Source organism: Hermetia illucens, chromosome 4 (genome assembly GCF_905115235.1).
Source record: "Hermetia illucens chromosome 4, iHerIll2.2.curated.20191125, whole genome shotgun sequence".
In the NCBI taxonomy this organism is placed as follows: domain Eukaryota; kingdom Metazoa; phylum Arthropoda; class Insecta; order Diptera; family Stratiomyidae; genus Hermetia; species Hermetia illucens.
The window spans coordinates 35,214,314-35,235,088 of NC_051852.1; the positions used below are offsets into that span (position 1 = coordinate 35,214,314).

A 20,775-nucleotide genomic window follows, 5' to 3' on the forward strand; every position below is an offset into this window, starting at 1 on the left:
ACTTGTCCCAAAAAAGGAACGATCGCGTCATGCAACACGGTCTCAGATTGCATCTGAATAAAACTGAATTTTTAACGACCGATCCCCATGAAACAGGCAGAACTGAACGATTCAAATACCTCGGGTCAACGCTATCAGCCAATGGAGAACTGCGCTATGAAATTACTTCACACATTATTCTTTGTGATCGACATACAAACGAACGTCTCAAACTTAAAATTTACCTCAATGTCGTCCGTCCAGTTGCTCTCTATGGTTATGAGTGTTGGCAGACTATAAAAGACAATGAACGGCGTCTTGCGGTAATGGAGACGAAGATGTGGAAAAATACCGAGAGAGGCGTCTTCGATGGTATGATTACGTAGTTCGCGCTAATGAGAATTCACTTGCCAAGATTGGTCTGAGCATCAAAGTCGATGGTAAGCGACCAAAAGGATGGCCGAAACAACGGTGGCTTGATACGCTGGATGGGGATTTAAAAGCCTTGAGATTGCATCCAGATCAGGGACTTGATAAAATAAAATGGCGAAACCGATCACGGATTTGATAAAATCAAATGGAACAAAGGCTGAAGAAAAGAAGAACTCCACATTCTGTTGTAATAAAACGCGAGGTTATGGTTAATAAATCTATTCTTACTCGTGGAGTTATTTCAATACAGGATCAATTTCTAGTCCGCACTTACTTAAGTAGGTCATTATTGTTCAGTCGGCATTTCCGCTACACAGTGCATTCCACTGATATCGCTATCCAATAATGTAAACTGATATTGATATCCCACGAATGTAGTGTAAACATAATCTCAGATTTTCTATTATAAAGTTTGCTTATTAAACAAGGCGACAAGCTTCTGAAGTAGGAAGATTCACGCCATTAAGTGGATTTATAGATAAACGAAGATAGAGCATCACTGCTTGGAATCAGGAACTGAACGACGGGATCGAAGGATGGAGACTCTGGAAGGCAGTGTGTTCTGAATGCCAAGGGCGGAAACTACTGTAGAGCCCCAACGAAGAGAAGGTAAGAAAATATTTCACCGTAAAAGACTGCGAATTAATAACCTTGAGGAGGTAGTAGGACGGAAACAAGCTGTTAATTTATAATTAGTTTCTTGATTCAGAAAGAAAGAAGACAAATTGTGAATAAAGGTATCAGAAAAATATTGTAATGCACCGGAACCTGGAGCAGGCCAATAGACGGTCGTTAAAGCAATGGACGCTATAGATTAATCCCATGCACCCTGAGGAATCCTTCGAAGGTACATGTTTATGGAAGTATCTTCATCAAAACTTTCAACTCTAGCGAAATGGGGGATATGGAATTAGCAGAATCGGCGGAAAAGCAGTGGACTTGGATAAAACTCCGATAGTTAGGGAAATTGTCAAACTAACAAACCTATTCTTTTTTTTTGAAAACAAACTTTGTGTAAATGGTATAAATATTGAAACAATTATACTTTCGAATCTATTTGTATATATACCTTCATTTTATCTACTCTAACATAAAGTTGTTATTTAAAAACCATAAGCAATGCAACCATCAACGACGGTGCTTATACCTCTCAGGACTAATACATTTATGTTTTTTATGCTTATGTGTTTTTCTTTCACGCTTGTAATCTTCATGACGTGATGGTTTTGATGACCTTTCTGTTGATTTTCTAAACTCCCCTGACCTCATACGATTTCTATCACTTGTACTAGAATTTGTCTCACCTTCAATATACTGCGATAAAGCACTCATCTGCAAATCAATCAAATTTCTCAGTTCGGCTACATAAGATTGAGGTGCGCCAGTACGATATCGTGCTGTTCGACGTTTAGCATTCCGTTTTTGTGCTACAATTTCTGCAAAGGTCATTTCCTTTTTCGAACCACCTTCATCGGGGCGAATCCTAATGGTAGAATCCAACAAAAATTTGCAATTTATTTCTGCGATACAGTTTATATATATATAGATGCATGCCAACATTATAGTTAATGATTTGTACTTACATGATTGATATCTCAGGTTCAGTAAGTTTCCCAGTTTTCTCGATACAGTATTCATAGAGAGCTAGCTTTTGTTCAGCGGTTAATATTTCTTCTATGGTATTTAATGAAGGAGAATATATGCCTTTCTTCTTCAACAGATCATTAACCATTTCAGATTCTAGGAGGAAATAAAAGAATTGCATATGATTTGAATTCAATGACGTATAATTCACGCATATTTTACCCAAGAAGACTGAATGATTCCCAGCAGTTGAACACTCATATTCGCCATCTGATTTAATCTTTTTGGGTGAGTTTCCGCCCTGCAAACACAAGTTTTATTATTTTTTACTGTCGCACGAGTGATGAATTCTACAAATTCAGTACTACGAGAACCGACTAGAAACCGCTCATTCTTTCTAAGAAAACACACACATTGTGTAAAGTCCCATAGATTGCTTTTTGAATTCGTTACGATCTATGCTTCAGGCCGTTAGGTCACCGCTACTTCTGGATCCTGCGGCTCAGACATGAGTGGTTGCTCCTCTAACTCTGGCGAGACCTCAGTATAGATTCAACCGTTGCAAGATGCTTTCTATAAATACAGTTTCGCCTAAGGAGATATCTACTATATTCTGAACAACCGAGCAATGTCTAAGGGTCTCAGGTGCAGTTTGGGAAATTTCATGCATAATTAGCTGCAACTAATAATTTATTTTACATATATATGTTATGCCGCATTAAAATAATGACTTCTCGCTTCCCAACTAAAAATCTACTTAAACTTGTTACAATGAGGTTCCAGCGTTGCATCACTTTGGCACCAACACGATCACCAAGACTGTCAACCAACCACGACTGTGACGACTGTGCGAGATAATATATGGAACCGGACGGCATGTGCTGGAGCTTCGGCGAGGTGTGGGCTGAAAATTTAATCACGTGCATTGACTCAAGAGTCAACAAAACAAAACCCACCCGGGATAAGCTACTCTAATAGAGACGTGAAGTCTCGAGGCGGAGTGATATCACCAGAGATTTCAATCCCAAAGGAGTTAAAATGCCTAACGGCCTGATAGGAGAGAGGACTAACTCACAAAAACCTAACGCGCGAGGAATGGACGGGGAAGCATCAGCTCTGTGCCGATTCGGACATCTACGCGACGAGCAACCGCGTTTTCCTTTCTTCTCGAGGAGGCCACATGATATGGTGGCCCTGCGACGGCCCACCCCAACCCAACCGTTCACCCCCTGCCGCTTCAAACATAATGGAGGGAACCCTAATTAAATGGGAGGATCGACGCTTCCCGGGAGAGGATTAGAAAGCAATAAGAAATCTGGAACTCAAAACATTATAATAATTATTTCTTCTATGTGAACTAAGGCAAAAAAAAATTTCTTTTGCCAAAATAAAACACTAAATAAAACCTTCAAATCCATCCAGATGGCAAAAAAAAACTTTCTTAGACTAGAAATTTGTAGGTGTTTCGTTAAATTATGTTTAAATCTGTAGTTTTCTTCCTTCCAGATACTTTGATTACTTCAGCCGCAAAAGAGAAGGAACTACATGTTTGCCTGTGAGAACCTTCTCCTCAGCCTCTACCAGGAAAAGCAGAAGAACGGGAAGCTGGTGATGTGGACGCAACTGATCTATTTCCGGTACGTGGAAACAGATCCCTGCATGCCATACACCGTGAACCTGGGAGGGCTTCCTGCCGATGACAATGGAAGGCACTGCGAAAGAAGACAAAGTTTCTTCGGAATGAGGAGATGGGCGTTACTACACCACCAAGTGTAACGATGTCCAGAGAAATTGGACGCAAGAAAGCGGAACTTTCGGCGAAAAATGAGGCCAAGCTAGCAACCCCGGCGAGATCCACAGAGAACGCAGCAGACTTTCCAGTTAATGGCGGTTCATATTAGTCATATTAGACTAAACTTATGTCCACAAACATAAGAGTTAGTCAAATTAACCTACAGCACGGTAAAGCCTCTTCTTATTTACTGGCGACAAGGCTGGCAAAGTTACAGGACTGCCCCTATATATTTTTGGTTCAAGAGCCATGGATTCGTTTTAACAAAATCTGTGGTGTTGGATCAGTCAATCTTCTTCGATGAAAGATCCTCGAAACCGAGGGCCTGCGTTCTGATGTCAAAATTATTAGAGTTAACCATGCTGAGTTAATTCTCTTCCTAGTAACTTGTTGCGATCAACTTACAATACCAGGTTAATGGTGAGAGGGGAAACGTCATAGTTGCCTCTGCTTTCTTACCCGTACCCCCTTACTCAAGAACTAAGGGATCTGGTAGTGTATGCAGAATTAAATGGCCTTGAACTCCTAATAGTTAGATGCGAACGCTCAACATATTTGTTGGGACAGCAGCAAATGCAATCTTAGAGGAGGGAAGCTGTTTCATTTTATCACTTCAGCTGATCTGATGACGTAGGGTGCGCCCCTACGGTCGTGGGCCAGGAAAAAGTGAAGTAATTGACCTAATAATCTGCACTTCAAAGTTGTTAGCGTTGATTCGAGACTGGAGAGTGCTAGATGAAGTCTCACTCTAAGGTCACCGCTACTTAGAATTTAGTCTGACTATTGCAGGCGAACAGTTTTTAATACAAAGACGGAATCCTATGGCAGAAGGTTAAGGTGCTCTTCATACCTAAGCCTGAGAAAGATGACTATTCAAATCTAAAGCGCTTCAGGCACACCAGCTTAACATCATTTTCGCTGAAATGTCTGGAGAGACTGGTTAAACATCACATTTGCGAGAAAGCGCTGAGGTCGCTACCGCCACCTCTGTGGAGTATGTTAATCGACTCACTACTATGCAAATTGCCAAATCTGCCAATACACGCTCAAGCTTATGCGAATGACGTGACTGTGCTAGTTGTTGGTCGAGATCTCGGAACGTTGTGTAGATATACACAACGAGCCGTTAATTTCATTGACAGTTGGTGTCTCAGGCATGGACTTTCAGTAAATCTAAATAAAACCACAATAGTATTATTTACAAAAAAGAAGAAACTGAATGATCTTTGCCTTCCAGAGATGAGGAGCAAAACCCTTCAACTCTCCGAAGAAAAGAAATATCTGGGAGTTATTCTAGGCAAGAAGCTTCTTTGGAACAAAAATGTAGAGATACAAATGAAACAAGCTCTCACAACTTATAGACTGTGTAGGCGGACCTTTGCCTCGACATGGGGATTTAGGCCTCAGGTAGTAATGCGATTATATTCTGTTATCATTAGGCCGATGTTTGCTTATGCATCCGTAGTGTGGTGGGTTAAGGTGAAACTAACAAATTTTCGCTATAAACTAACCACATTGTAAAGAACTGTGTGTCTGGGTATCACCGGCGCCATGAGCACCACATCCGGCGCAGCTCTGAATGCATTACTCAATTTGCAGCCCTTGGATTTGTTTATTCAGAGCACTGCAATGAGAGCGGCTCATAGACTAATTCGATTAGATCTATGGGAAAATAGCGGGCATGGGGGCAGATAGCATTAGAAGAGTTATTGGGAGAACTGTATCCAGTTTTCGCAATGCCTCTGACTCTCGGATCACCATATATCGGTTTGGTAGAAAATATGAAGTTATCTTGAAATGGAGGGAAAACTGAGGCGACCCAGAAGAATGCGTGTCAGGATATAACCACTCAAAAACAGAACAGGGTTCTGGAGCAGGAGTCTACCTCTCGAATGTAAACGAGAGGTGGCCTTTTCCCTTAGGACAATATACGGCGGTCTTTCAGGGTGAAGTGTATGCGATCCTAAGGGCGGCAACCTGGATGATTGACGAGCGGTAGAAGGGCAGGCGCATCGCAATCTGTAGCAATAGTCAAGCTGCATTAAGGGCGTTGAGCAGTGCTTTGATCACTTTAAAAGTCGCTCGGGAATGTAGAAATCGATTGAACTCTGTTTCTAGATTCAATATGGCGAAATTACTCTAGGTACCCGGTCATTGTTGTGTAGAGCGACATGATATCTCGGATGCTTTAGCAAAAGCAATTTCCTCCCATTTCCGTACCGGAACCAGCATTGGGGTGTCAGTAGCATTGGCTAATGCTGCTATCAAAAATTGAGAACAAGCTTCCCATAAGGACAGGTGGCTAAACCTTAATCCAGCTAAACACACCAAATTTTTCCTGTCAGAATCAAACAAACATACTACAAAGTTTATCCTATCGAAACGCAGAAAAACTTGCAGAAGTATTGAAGGCATTCTGATAGGCCATAATTCACTAGCTGAGCATATGTTCAGAATTGGAGTTCTCAAAGTTGATACGTGTCCTTCCTGTAATGAGGAAGCGGGAGCCTTGCCCATCAGACATCAGATTTTTGTTGCTGATGTACTGCAACTGCAGCGGGTAGCACATTCACATTCACTAACGGAAATCCTGCCATGCATAAGCAAATCCGGGATATTTCGTTAGACGGGGGAATCCAGCACAATGAAACACTAGGGTTTGAGTGCTCAGAGACTTTGCCTCTCCCCCATCTTAAACAAACATCGTGATCTGCGCTGAATATAAATAAAACAGTTTTTGACGGCCGCTTTCCGTGTCAGTGACAGCTAAGATTGGCCAGAACACCAAAGTTCTTGGAAAATATCCCAAAAGTAGACTGGAAAAGGAATGGTTGAGTACGGTAGATGATGATTTGTGTGCCTCGCACCTCCACCCAGAACAACTCTATCGCCAAGAAAAGTTGCAAACTCGATCTAGACGAACCGACTTTGCTACGGAATGAAACAAGAGATGAGGAAGAAAAAGAGGCCACAAACTCTTAGAGGAAATAATTCCGAGTCAGCAGGTTTAAAACTAGAGAAAAATAAAGCAAATCGTTATTGTTGCGCCTCGAGTACGTTTGTTAGCTAACCTTTTAAACGAAATGAAATTTGAAAATGACCTTAATGATGCCTGCACGCAAGCAAGCGCAAAGAAGCTGAAATATTAAACATAAAAACTTGTACAACTTGGACTATAAGAAAGTATCTATCTCCCTACAAAGTAGTAGAATAGGAGTTTCAGATTCGGATTACCTTTAGCGTTGTTTCTGCATCCCATCCTAACTGCTCAAGAGTGGAAGCTACTTTCTGCTTACTTTCGACAATAAATTCATGCAATTCCTGTAAAACACTATCTCGTCCTGTTGTTTCCATAGCCATGGCTTTGCAGATATATTTCATTAAAACTAAGCGGCAACTGATAGTCGACTGACCAGTAGTCCCTCTGCTGCCGACTTCTATGTACGTTGCCAAACAAGGGCCACAAGCCGTAATTTTGCCACCAAACTCTAACAAAGCAGTAAAATTACAACCCAGCGAAACTATGTTTATAAACAAACAATTGTCATCTTTAATCTTCAAAACAGATACAGCGGAATCTATGGCACTGAACCTATCACGTTTAGTTCAGAGGTGGAATATGCTTGAAGCTCAAAAAGCTATTGTAGGTTTGCGTCTCCTCTAGAAACCATTTTCTTTCAAGAGACATCTATATGTTTCAAAACGAAACATTCAAACGAATAAAAATGCAGAAGTCTCTGCGGAATTCTTGTCAGGGAAAAATTAAAATGAATTTATTGAACCACTTGCAATATGTTTGGCAGTTTTCTGTTTAAAATCCTTGGTACATTGAATTCTACGTATTCTGATTCATAATTAATAAAATATACTTAGTTAAATTTACTATTTATGGCGTGATGAAAAATTACCTAATTTTGTTGAATGGTCGTCACCATGGCCTATGACAGCTTAATAAAACTTTTGATACAGCACAACATTTCTCGTAATTCCCAACGCCTCCGCACAATTGATGAATTATTTGTGGCAACATCAGGAAGCTATAATATTACCTCAAGTGGTCCAGTTTCTTGAGTATTTACTTTGAAATTAATTCTGTTGCGATATGATCGATATTGACCATTAAAAATAAATATCAACGAAGAAAGGTGGAAGAAATCATGCCTTTTAAAAAGGTATCCACGGTAAAACCTTCCAAACCTCTCTATTCTACAACTTCAAATGAAATTAACGAAATTCACAATAAAATAAAAATTTAATACTCAAAAAATTCCCTCAACATTCCATGTTTATTTTCTTGAAATTCAATCGATTCAACCGCGTCCATCACTATGATGCAATATTTTCCAGAATTTGCGTTTAATATAAAAATCAACCTAGGAAAGAGTTTTATTGAAGGCAATGAAATCTGGAATCGTTTACATTGTTTTTCGCACAACACTTTAACATACCCTTAGCAGGAAAACTCTGTGTACAACTAATGTCATTTAGTTTTCAAAAGCGAAAAGGATCAAACATTTTCCAGATTTCGATTCGATTTTTGATTGCTGAACCAACAGCTCTTTCTTAACGAAAAGCTGCAGACGGAGAAGGATGAAAGGCAGTCTCCTGCGCCTAAAAAACGGGACGAATTTTACCAACTGGTCCTCCAGGTTGGGGGTTGGGTAGGACTGACAACCCTACACGGAAAAGAGCTTGTTACGAAGCCACAACATGAACCTCGGACTGGACGGATAATACAACGACGAATCCGGCAACGACAAAGAAATAACGATTTGCGCATTTTCTCATGGAACGTGCGCTCCCTGTACAGAGATGAAGCTGCTGAGCAGCTAGCCGATACCCTGTTCCAATATAGGGCTAATGTAACAGCGTTACAGGAGATACGTTGGACATGAACCGGTTTTGTGGAGAAAACTCACTCCACCATATATTATAGCGGCCATCCAGTAAACCATATGCTCGGAGTAGATTTCTTAGTTAGCCAAAAAATGAAACCTGCTATTATCGGCTTTGAAAATATAAGCGAACGGCTACGCACTCTACGCTTGCGAGGCAAATTTAGAAATATAAGCGAGAGAGAAGACTGCAGTCGGAGAAGGGTACCTTCTACGAGGCATTAGAACGAACCCTCGAAGCCTGCCCCAGATACGATATCAAAATCATACTTAGGGATTTTAACAGCCAAGTAGGGACGGAGCTCGTATACAGGCGATACGTTGGCTTCCATAGCTTACATCGAAAATATAAATGATAACGGACTGCGGATTATTCAATTAGCAGTGTCACACGAAATGATTGTTGAAAGTGCCTGGCTTGCGCGGAAAGCGGTCCACAGACAAACGTGGGTCTCTCCAGACAGGACCACTTTCAACGAACCTGACCACGTGCTGATCGAACGCCGCCACCTCTCAGCCTTCATGAATGTCAAAACATATAGGGGGTCAATATAGACTCAGATCACTATCTCGTTATGCCAATGGTGTTCCAAGCTCGAATAACAACACCACCCAGAATCCCCTCTCACAATCAGGTGAGAGTTAACACTGAAGCCATCCACAACACAGCCGTCCGCAATACCTATAAAAGGGAAATGGATGCCGCAGTCAACAGAGATTCTGGAGATAAAGCACCAACAAATGATCTTCACAATCACCTGAAGAACGTTATCACTGATACGGCCACAAACATACTTGGCCCCAGCCACAAAAGGAGTCGGAACGGCGGGTTTGACGATAAATGTAAGCTAGCGACGGAACGGAAGAATACTGCATACCGAGTAATGTTGCATTCTCAAAGAACGCGGGCACGCGCAGAGACTTATCACAAACTCCGGGGAGCGGAGACGGAAAAAGGAAGCCCGGGAGAACCAACAAGTCTGTGAACTCAAAATGTACAGGTAGCAACCGCACCAGGCGCGCAAGTTTTACCAACAATTCAGCAGGATGAAGCCTTACACACCTCCATGTTCATCCGGCGGAGTCAAGGAGGGAAATCTGATTTCCAACAGAATGGGCATATTGGAGCGATAGGTTGAGTACTTTGATGAACTACTGAACAACCGGAACATCGGCGAATTGGAGGTCCCGCCAACTGAAGACGATGCCATCACCAAGTATAGAAGAAACAGTCCGTGCAATTCATCGGCTTAAAAATCATAAGTCGCCAGGAGTCGATGGAATTACAGCCGAATTGGTTAAATATGGAGGAGACCAATTACACCAAGTGGTTCATAAATTTGTGCTCAAGGTGTGGGACAGCGAATCAATGGCTGACGACTGCCTCATACATAAGAAGGGAGATATCACACAGTGCAGTAATTATAGAGGTATCACGTTGCTGAGTACCATTTATAAGATATTCTCCGTTATCTTGCTAGGCCGGATAGCCCCATACTCCCAGAACATTATTGGCCCATACCAAAGAGGCTTCACTCCAGGCAAATCAGCAACAGATCAGATTTTCTCTTTGCGGCAAGCGATGGAAAAACTGTTGGAGTATGGAATTTTTCTGTATGAAACTCGGTCATAAACCAACGGAGGCGACCAGGAACATTAACAGCGCATTTGGAGCTGATACAGTAAGCGAACGAATCACATGGCGGTGGTTCGAAAAATTCCGATCATGCGAAGTATACCTTCAAAGTGACCCACGTGGACATCCAGGACCACCGATTGACAACGACGAGCTGCGTTTGCTAGTCGAATCCGACACACGTCAGTCTGTGAGAGACATTTAAAATTGAATACAGTTTCCCGGCACTTGCAACAAATTGGGAAGGTAAAAAAGCTCGACAAATGGGTTTTGCATTCCCTTACGGAGCAAAACCTGGCTCTTCGAATGGACATTTGCAGTTCTTTACTATCCCGCAACAGAAGGGATCCCTTTTTGCACAGAATAGTGACATGTTATGAAAAGTGGATATTATACGACAATCGTCGAATGACTAGATGCTAGTGAGCCACCGAAGCATATGCCGAAAACGAGCCTTCACCCAAAGAAGGTAATGGTGACTGTTTGATGGTATACAGAAACGACAAATGCACAGAAATCCGGAGCTCAATTCGCGGAAATGCACCAAAAATTTAGTATTCAACGGCCGAGATTAGTCAACAGAGATGGTGTGATACTCCTTCACGACAATGCACGACCTCATGTATCCAGAACAATAGTTCAAAAGTTGAACGAATTGTAGTATGAGACTGCGTCATCCACCATATTCACCGGACCTTTTGCCAACCGACTACCACTTTTTTAAGCATTTGGACTATTTTTTTGGCGAAAAAATAATTTAGGAATAAAGAGGCCATTAAAATTGCCTTTGACGAGTTTATCAACTCCCGAAAATTTGATTTCTACGAAACTGGCATGCATGCTCTGTGTCGCTGGGAGAAGTGTTTTGAGTCGACTGGCACCTATTTTGATTAATTAAATTTTTGTAGCGCAAGGCTAACCACATTGCCTCCTAGTGTACCGTTACGGTCTTGAATGAAGTGTTCTAACACACTTCAAGGCCCTGATCCAATATGGATTGTTGCGCCAACGATTATTATTATTATTAAACTTTTGTAAGCTTTACAGTCGTTTCAAATTTTAGTACCAAATCGGCCATTTCATCATGTGCAACAACTAATAAAAGCAGCAGGATGCCCTATCATGTGTCCTCTTCAACCTGGCCCTAGAGAAAGTGATTCGTGATGCCAATGTAAATGCTAGAGGGTGTCTGGAGTTCCTTATTAAGGGAGGCCTAGACCGGATACCGGTTGTTGCGCGGTTGATAATGATGAAAGAGGTGTTAGAACATGAGAAAACGAGGGAATATTGTATATTATTAAAGGCATTCTTCCGTCAGATTGCCCCCGGACAAGGCAAAGAGAATTTTGCACCTGCCACAAAGCCGTGGTGACCACAAATCTTTGAAGTAAAAATAAAAAAAAATATTTGCTTTGTATTTACAAGTTTATATTTTATTTAACGCATTCTTCGTTCTTATTTTTTTTGTTATAATTTTAGAGAAAAATATCTTGATTTCGTTATCGATTATTTGTTTTTATATTGTATTTAATATTATATTCTTCTTGTTCACTATTTTTCCTCTTTTTTTTTTATTTTATGCCATTGGAAAAATGAAATTTCGATTGGTTCTTAAAAATTTAAAAAGATGACAAATGAACGATAAAAAGATGTTCTGTTCATGAATAAATGCAATAAATTCCACATACAATTTTGAATTTTATTTATTCAACAACTATGGTTCATCGGCAGCTGAATTCATGAATGTATACGAATCTCTCTAATGCGATTAACTGTTTTTCTCTGTATATATAAAGTACAATGTCACGTATTCAATTTTTTTCTCGTCGCTGAAAAATATTCAAAAACTATGGAAATAGTGACAAACAAAACAAATACCAGAATAATAAATGGGTACTACAATATAGTGAAGACGTAGATATCGAATCTGTTCGGTCTTGTCTCCATTCATTGTTTGATTCCTTCTATATTAACATTACACTACTTTCTCCTCCACAATTTCGTGGAGGGGACTTAATGCTTCCTATTTCTTAGCATTTCATTCATTCTATCTTATTTATTACATATTCACGTTATGTTCCTTTATTTAGTTTTATTTATATATTCACAGTCGGATTAAAAAAACACATTTTATTCACATTAATAAAATCATCGAACATGTTCAAGATGAGAATAGAAAATAGAAAGCAAAAGAGAACAACGTAAATGAAAACGACATTACTCTTCAACATAACGTTTCTGTTTTCCTTTAATTCGGTTTACTAGAAAATAATATATGAACCTTGTTTCTTTGACAGTAATAATTAGTGATAATAATGATATAAAATGCTGTGACACATAAAATGTTATTAGCTGATCTCTCTCTCTTGCTCTGCATGCATCGCTTGTTATTCTATTTGGATAATATTAGTATGATTTACTCCTGCTTTTAAATTATTGGTTTCGAGATAGTTTGCTTGGATTTTTGCCAATCTAAAAATCTATTGCCGAATTTTCCCCTCTATTTTGATGGTGGTGATAATTCTTTTAGGAATCGAATCGCACATACTAATCATCTCTGTTGGGTTTGTAGTTGTTTTGTTATGATTACAGAATCGAAATTAAAAATAAACTTAATACTTAAACATATTCACGAATGTTAATATAATTTTATTCTGATAAATTTTATACGTATGGCGCAAACTGTTCTAACCATCCTCTTTCGGCGGGGTGAACCATCCTGTAAAATATAAAGAACATATTAGTGAGTGCCTCTTATGAAATTACGACAAACAAAACAAAAATCTTATCTTGGAAAATTAAAGGTGATATTGAATGGTCATTTCCTTGCTATGCTTTCTAAGTAACTTGACGTGAAAATAACAAGTTTGAAACTGTTTTATGCTCATCTACAGGGTAGGCCAGTTAATGTGAACTCATCTGGCAACCCTGTAACTTTTGGCAGGAATGTCAGATTGACTAATGACATACCGCGTTTGAAGTGTCAGTCCAAGACAAATTATAGCATGGAGCAGTACACACCAAAAGCGGGCTGAAATAATTCAGCTTTACATTCAAAATAAGCTCTCAATTGTGTTAACTCAACGCGCATTTCGTAGAAAAAAAAATAAAGTGAAAAGTGCTCCATCTAAAAGCATTTTGCCGCGTTTATACGCAACATTTATTAACCACGGTAGACTCAGCAATACGAGTTACGCATCCAGACAACGTACAAAACGTTCCGATGAAAATATTGAAGCCGTACGAGCCAGTATTGAGGAGACTCCGAGAACATCGAGTTATCGCCGTTCCCAGGAGTTAGGCATTACAAGAACCACACTCAGGCGCATAATTCGTATTGATTTAAAAATGTTTCCGTACAAAATTCAATTTGCACAAAAATTAAAGCTGATTATCCGAAACGCCTTGATTATGCCAAATGAGCCGTCGAAATTGTTCGCAATGAACCAAACTTTTGGTGAAAAATCATCATGTCAGCCGAGACCCATTTTCAGTTAAATGGAGGCGTAAATAAGCAAAAGTGTCGCTTCTACACTACCAAAAATCCTCAATTAATTGAAGAACCGCCTCTCTTCGATCAAAAAGTGACTGTGTGGTGCGCCGTTTGTGCGGAAAAGGTCATCGGACCGTTCTTTTTCGAAAATGACGAAAGAGCCTCTGTTACCATCAATGGCGAGCATTATCGGGCTATGATTCGGGATTTTGTCATGCCAATCATCGGAAAAAATGGCATAGTAGGCTTCTGGTTTCAGCAGGACGGGGCAACTTGCCACACTTCACGCGCTACAATCGATTTTTTGAACACATTATTCCACGGAAGGTTAATATCCAAAAATGATGTTTTTCCATGGCCACCGAGATCACCAGATTTGACGCCAGAAGCAGACAGACAAAGGACCCTGTGGCGTGTCACACTTGGGTGCGTCCGGCTCCCTCAACCCGGCTGCAGCAAGTCAAAACGAACGCGTAGAACGTGTAGAGCTCCGCGAAGGGTACTTCAAACATTTCCGTGCAGACTAGTCCATCGGCAATTACAGAGTTTGAAAAGGGTACACATATCAAGAAAGAGGCGGCGTTGCTGCAAAGAAGGGAGATTGAGGCTGCGGAACCGCGACGGATAATCCAGCCGTGGAAGGTTCTTTTTGAAAAAGAGGAGTGGGGTGAATTTACGCTGTACAGCTTCAAGGGCACGACAATGACTGTTGCGGAAGGGGGGCCAGACTACACAGCATTCAAAGAGGTTTCTGCCAAGGGAGTTGAAAAGTTGAATTGAGGTAAAGTCGGAAGAGGAGGAACTGCATATTAGCCCTTAAAAATATGGAGCGCCGTGGAACACCTCCAGCAGTTTGTGAATTTTTAGCCAAAAACAAGTCGGAATACCGGAAACTGGACACTTCTGATGTGACGGTTTTGTGTGCATCTTGTGTGAGAAATTTCCTATGCACGTTGTTGTATTCGTCGTTCATATGAGTTCACTTTATATGATGATAAGCTTGTTGGGTTGTTGCCGTGCTGCTTGCATGAATTCAACCTAGCCGACGTGACCAAATTGATAACGAAAATATCCAGGGATTCTGATTTAATTTTCTCTCTATTTTATTGATTAACGTCACAAACACCGTACGGAACAACCCGCTATTACAAGTAAGAAGGGGAAAACGGAACAATTATGTGCACTGCTCGACTATTAAACTACGTCCTCAATCGTCGACGGTCGGAACCAGAAGGAAGAGAAGTTCAATGCGTTGACGGAGATGTTCTTATCACCGATAATGCAATCGATGGTTCTAGTCTCCGATATGCCGCCACAAACGAATACATGGCTTGGATTTTGTGAAATACAAAATTTTAACCTTGTATAGCTTTGTTAATAATAGTTGCATTTCCTTTAAACTTTCCAAAATTATGTACTATATTATTACTCGTAACGATACCAAATTTGTACTTCTAGAGTGAACTTAAGCTGGATTTCCAGCAAATTTCAAAATATGGTAATATATTACTACCTTTATATCTGCTCAAATATCGAAATGGGATGTATTTTGAGGTCTACATTTTGTAAGGAGCACCATTGAGAATTGTTTCAGATTTTTCGATTGGACAGGTTCTGAGAACGAAACCTATTGTATTTTTCGGGGCACACATTTTGAACTTTCCCCTATGTTTCACACAATATCAAAAATAACACTTTCGGAGAAGTAATGATCAGGTTCTTTCATTTGATACCCCACATGACCGTATTCTGTGTTCGCCCCCTTTTCGCATATATGAGGTGCCCCCCTTAAACTCAGCAGAAAATGACGCTACTCGCTACATTCAAAGGGATCCACACGCAAAATTGCATGACAATAGCCTCAACCGTTTCCCCAAAAATCGAGTGTGACAAACAGACGGACAAAGCCTGACGAACAAACAGACTTTGAATCGATTCTAATAAGGTTTTCCTTCATACAAAACGTATCATTAATTAACTACCTCACAGCCTCAACCTGAATTATTTTCAAGTTTTTAGCATTGTGTTGAACAACAAGTAGGCATCGTACTAAACAGTACACTGAATTAATGTAGAAAAGTCTGACAAGTTTCATAGGTTTTAATTAGAACAACTAAATTAAATACCAATTTAAGAATTAAATTGTTTGGTAACATCGAAGTGACTGATCAATTCATATAATGAGAGAATATTAATCAAGGCAGCAATCCTAGAAACTACAATACAATGTACAATTGTATCAAAAAAATTAAAATGAATGACATGTGATAAGAGAATAAACCTAATATGCAACGCTGACCATGCGTTGCTAATTGCAAGTGTTGTCAATTATCAGAGTATGGTCAACGAACTATAGCATGGAACTTCCGATTACAATTTGATAACTTTGGTTGAAAAAACAAATCGAAACGAAATTAATGCTCATAGGAAAATGTTTATCTAATTAACTGTTGGTAAACAAAAAAATCGATAGATGGATAATCGGCGAACATATAGTCTGTAGTTCTTGTTATTTTACCTCCGTTTCGCTTTCTATAAAACTTTTTTTCACAGTAGCATACGTGCTCTCTCCTTTTTTAAACTCAAGTTATAGTTATTATATCGTGCACTTGCAGTTACTGTAGATCTGCTACTTCCACTCGGACGGAAATCTTGCGAATCCGAGACCTTTCCCAGAGAGTGGAAGAAGGGGATGATCGTTAAGATCTAAAGAAAGACACGCGTTTTGACTGTGACTATTGGAGGGGTGGCTGCGTGATCTCTGCCGTCGCTGGAGTGTTCTACGGGGCAGAGCTATTATCAGAGCAACATATGATGCCGCAAAATGTCATGTGCTACACCGAAGTAAAATCTCAGAGGATATTGAGATCCAAAGCGAAGTCGGCCAGGGTTAAATCCTGTCAACGATATTATTTCTTCTCGTTATCGGTGACGCTCTTCATGCTGCCTTGACCGAAGGACATGGTAGAATTCAATGGACGATGACATTTTTTTCAAACACCTCGACTACGCGGATGACATCTGTTTACTTTCTCACCGCGGGGTCTTGGACAAATGGCTCTGGATTTGAAAAGAGAGGCAAGTAGAGTTGGACTAAAGATATACACCTATAAAACCAAGGCTCTCAGTCTGACGGGTTATCGTACTCTCTCTGCCTGCATTAATGGGCAGAACATCGACGTATTAAGAGCGCTAGATCCGCTTTTGCTGCCTTGTCTAAAATATGGAAATGCAGTTATCTCAACACCAAGATCAAGTTGAGATTGTTTTGTGCCTGGGTTCTTTATGTGTTGCTATATGGTAATAGCAGATGGAAAGTGAACTCCACTGTTACTCAAAAGTTCCAAGCCAAGCATCAACACTTGTCGCGTCGTATCATAGAAATACAATGACTTGACACTAATTTAAACGAAGAATTTGTTCGACACGCAAGCATGCTCGTGTGCCCTGCGATTGGAAGGCATAAGTGGCAGTGGATAGGTCACACGTTAAGGAAAGGCGACAATTGCATTGCGGGCTGCGGCATGTAGTGGAATCCACTCTCCCAAGATGGCCAACGAGCGGGTCGCCTCAAGAGCACTTGACGCCGAATAGTAGAGGAATGCGGGCGCCTCTGGAAGTCGTAGGGGGAACTGAAGGGCATTTCAGATAACCGCGAACTATGATGCGTAGATGTGGTTGACGCGTTATACCCCACCAAGGGGTAAATGACAACCATATATATACATTAGTTTACCTGCACAACACATCAGTATAACCGTTCTATATGATTCGCACCGTGGTCATATGGAAGCAGTGAAGCCCATGGTGTTTTACATAGGCACCTGTCGTTAGACTTAATCCTACGGTCCTCTTCAGACACGGATTAATTTTGTGACCACAATCAGATCCCCGCTGAGACAAGCAACAACGGTACCAGTCTATACCAAGTGCATGGCTTAGCATTCATACTGGTGGATGCAAGAATTACCTAAATCTCTACCAAACTATGGAGTACGGCACCCGTGTTAATACGCAACACCACGTCGAGGCCCGAAGGTCTCTTCTCGCTTGAGCGTAGCCACAACCACCATGAAACTCCCACTAGGGGGACCAACCGCAAATAACCCGAAGTATGTGAGTCCAGGGGCTTTCCCGGTTCCCATGGTACCAGTATACCCCTGGTAAGGTTTCGTAACCAATTTGCCACTTCAGATGAGTCCCCGTGCAGACTCGGGTCTGATCGCCCTGATTAGGCCTTTGGAGCATTCGCCTACTGAATCACGGCCGGCAAACCAAAGTGATTACAGCGTCCCCGGTGCCACCACTATGGAGGTTCTCCTCGGCCACTAGGTTTTGGTTTGGCCGATAGAGTTGCCGCCCCATCTTCCTCGCCGTCACCTCTGAGCACCAATATGGAAGCAGCAAATAAAGAGTATATCATCATTGCTACTAAGAAGTCAGTCTATTCTGACTCGCAAATATTTTTAAATGAAAACCTGCGTTGGCCAAACCTTCTGCGCCAGTACTCACACAAAGTTATGGAAACATTTTTTCATTGTATGTTATACAGTGCAATCTATTCCCAAAAAATCGACGAATGCGTCACCCAAAAAGCCTCCTATCGTTATCGTTAAGAACCGACAAAACTTACAACCGAGCTGTTGCGCTTTCGAGGGGTTTTGCACATAGTTTACGGGTATACATTGTGATTGTTTCATTTTGTTTATCAATTGTGAACAATCCAATCACAAGGACCGATAATTTCAATTCTAAATGTAGGAGCAGAGTTAACGGACATTGGTGAAGCGTTTTTGATTTTGGTATATTTTATATTACAAGGAGTAATAAAAACAAAATAAACAAAATTCCATGGAAGACCATTTGTTCATGAAACAGAAAAGTAGTAAACAAATATTAACTTACCATTTTTCTCGTGTATTTGTACAAGTGATTTGAAACTCTGTTGTGCGCGAGCAAGACTGTACTGACCCTGTTTGAATATATGAACTTCTTATAAACTTTATTCTTTCATAATGCACTGACCACTCTTTAGCAGAAACAATATATTTCATTCTTTATCTCCGATAAAGTGAGGTCTAGCAAAAGAATAATATCTGAATTGTTCCCTTACATTTACCTTGGTTGCCCCGAATTGTATGCGGGCCTTTCCTTTGACTAGCGTAGCAGCTATTTGCATAATGACCGCTTCAACGGTATATGCCGAACTCCATCCTTGTTTAGTCAATAGTTCCATGCAAATAGCGCCTCCCACTAATACATAACCGCCTGAAAAGTGAATAGTGAATTAGATAAATTTTAGAATTGGGTCAATAAAATTCGTATCACAGATTATGATTGAAATTTTCCATTCCTTACCTGAAATAATTGGATGTACTACTCTCACGAAAGGTGGCTCAAATGGATATGATTCCTTAAACATTATATTGAGGAGTATGCTATCACGCCCTTCCTTTTCCTTGAGCAAAACTAAATCATTGTGCAGAGGGCTATCTGGGTCCACTGATTTCAAACGAATGTTCCACTCATATATGGAATCGTTAACAAGTTCTATCGAATACATGTTACTTTTAAATGAATCTGAACGATAAATATCTCGTAATTCTTTCATTAGGCGATCTGTCGCCTGCACTGATCCTGATACCGATCCCTAAAATTCAAAAATAAAAACCAAACGATGTAGTTATATACGTTATATTTGGCTTAACATCACAACGACTTACTTTCAAGTAATCTTGTCGCTGACTCTGGCGTAATCTTTCTAAGGTGGCTAAATGTTCTACTTCCATTTCATCCTTCTGCAATTGGGAAAGGAGGAAATTCTAAAATTGGATATTCTAATCTGGATGCTGGGTAGCCTTTACCTTATTAACATTTCTACCATCATCCATTTCTAAAGGTAAATCTTCATCGCCTTCGCTCTCTTGTTCACTATCACCTACTGGATCTTCAATTTCATCTGGATCGGATTCGATCTCTTCGATTTGATGATTTTGCGGGTGAACGGGTGATGCATTTGCTGGCGGTAATTGGAACGGTATTGTCAAATTATCCAAATCGGGTGGTAAAGGAACGTTATGTAAACGACAAAGTTCGCGTAGTAAAATTCCAACCTATACACAGGGAATGCAATTGATATAATAAAGCTTTTTTGAAAAAATTGCTCGACAAACATTACCTGATTAATTACATGGTTATCGCGACCATTTGTATTACTAAGAATTTGTACAGCATTTGTTACACTAGTCTCCTCGCTCTCAGCGAACCATACGGGCGGCGAGGATGGATAAGTTTCCTGAAAGTAAAAATACATAAGTTCATTCCACTCTATAATTAATTCAGTTGATGAATGCGAAATTTCAAGTTGTTGACTTTTAAAGTTTCAGTAATGTGCGATGGTTGCATGATTCACGCTTTTCCTCTGATTAGAGATTGATAAACCTTTGGAACCATGTTATGAACTACTGATGGCAAACATAATATTATTGGTGTTATTATTTTTGATAATATGTAATCATATTGACTTTTATCTGGGAAAACGAACCAAAACAAAATTGTACATAATGATAACGAATGGGTTTAAAGATAATTAATAATTAGGTCACTGATACCAGCTGAATTGATAGACTTTTTCTTAAAAGTTATCATGATTAGAAGATAATGCATCCAAGCAGCAAGTCTTATTTGCGAGAATGCTCGAACGCAAAATAGGCAAATTTTTTAACCAGTTGTGAAATTGTTTATTCGTTCAAACGTTCAATTGCTGTTGATACCATTTGCGCACATGCAACACCAGAAGGAAAATTGTAGCAATATAGTTGCCTCAGCAAAGTAATATCAATTAAAATGGGAATGAAGTGCTACAAAATTTCATTCAGATTGAATAAAGGAAAATCATACAACGTATCCCATCTACATATCTGAATTCCGCCAAAGTGGTCCAACCACAAAAAGCCACCTTTTC

General features: G+C 40.1%; 2 protein-coding genes across 3 annotated transcripts in view; both read right to left on the reverse strand.

The window, feature by feature from the left end:
* Positions 1 to 466: 466 nt before the first annotated feature.
* On the reverse strand, positions 467 to 7,376 carry LOC119654639. The gene is made up of 4 exons (XM_038060114.1): positions 7,022 to 7,376; positions 2,218 to 2,296; positions 1,995 to 2,151; positions 467 to 1,894 (listed from the first exon to the last, which is right to left on the reverse strand). Exons 1-4 carry the CDS (start codon positions 7,166 to 7,168, stop codon positions 1,540 to 1,542), a joined length of 738 nt encoding a protein of 245 aa, XP_037916042.1. The 5' UTR covers positions 7,169 to 7,376; the 3' UTR covers positions 467 to 1,539.
* Positions 7,377 to 11,724: 4,348 nt separating this feature from the next.
* Positions 11,725 to 20,775, reverse strand: part of LOC119653629 (ubiquitin-conjugating enzyme E2 Q2) — a 31,049-nt gene continuing 21,998 nt past the window's right edge. The window contains exons 2-8 of one of the 2 annotated variants that reach the window (XM_038058405.1): positions 19,990 to 20,106; positions 19,676 to 19,924; positions 19,535 to 19,609; positions 19,170 to 19,461; positions 18,931 to 19,079; positions 18,717 to 18,783; positions 11,725 to 13,037 (exon numbers count right to left, since the gene is read on the reverse strand). In XM_038058405.1, coding sequence (XP_037914333.1) covers positions 13,006 to 13,037; positions 18,717 to 18,783; positions 18,931 to 19,079; positions 19,170 to 19,461; positions 19,535 to 19,609; positions 19,676 to 19,924; positions 19,990 to 20,106 — 981 coding nt within the window. In that variant the 3' untranslated portion in view covers positions 11,725 to 13,005. Of the gene's footprint in view, positions 13,038 to 18,716; positions 18,784 to 18,924; positions 19,080 to 19,169; positions 19,462 to 19,534; positions 19,610 to 19,675; positions 19,925 to 19,989; positions 20,107 to 20,775 lie in introns of both variants that reach the window. The other variant, XM_038058404.1, reaches the window with a different exon arrangement.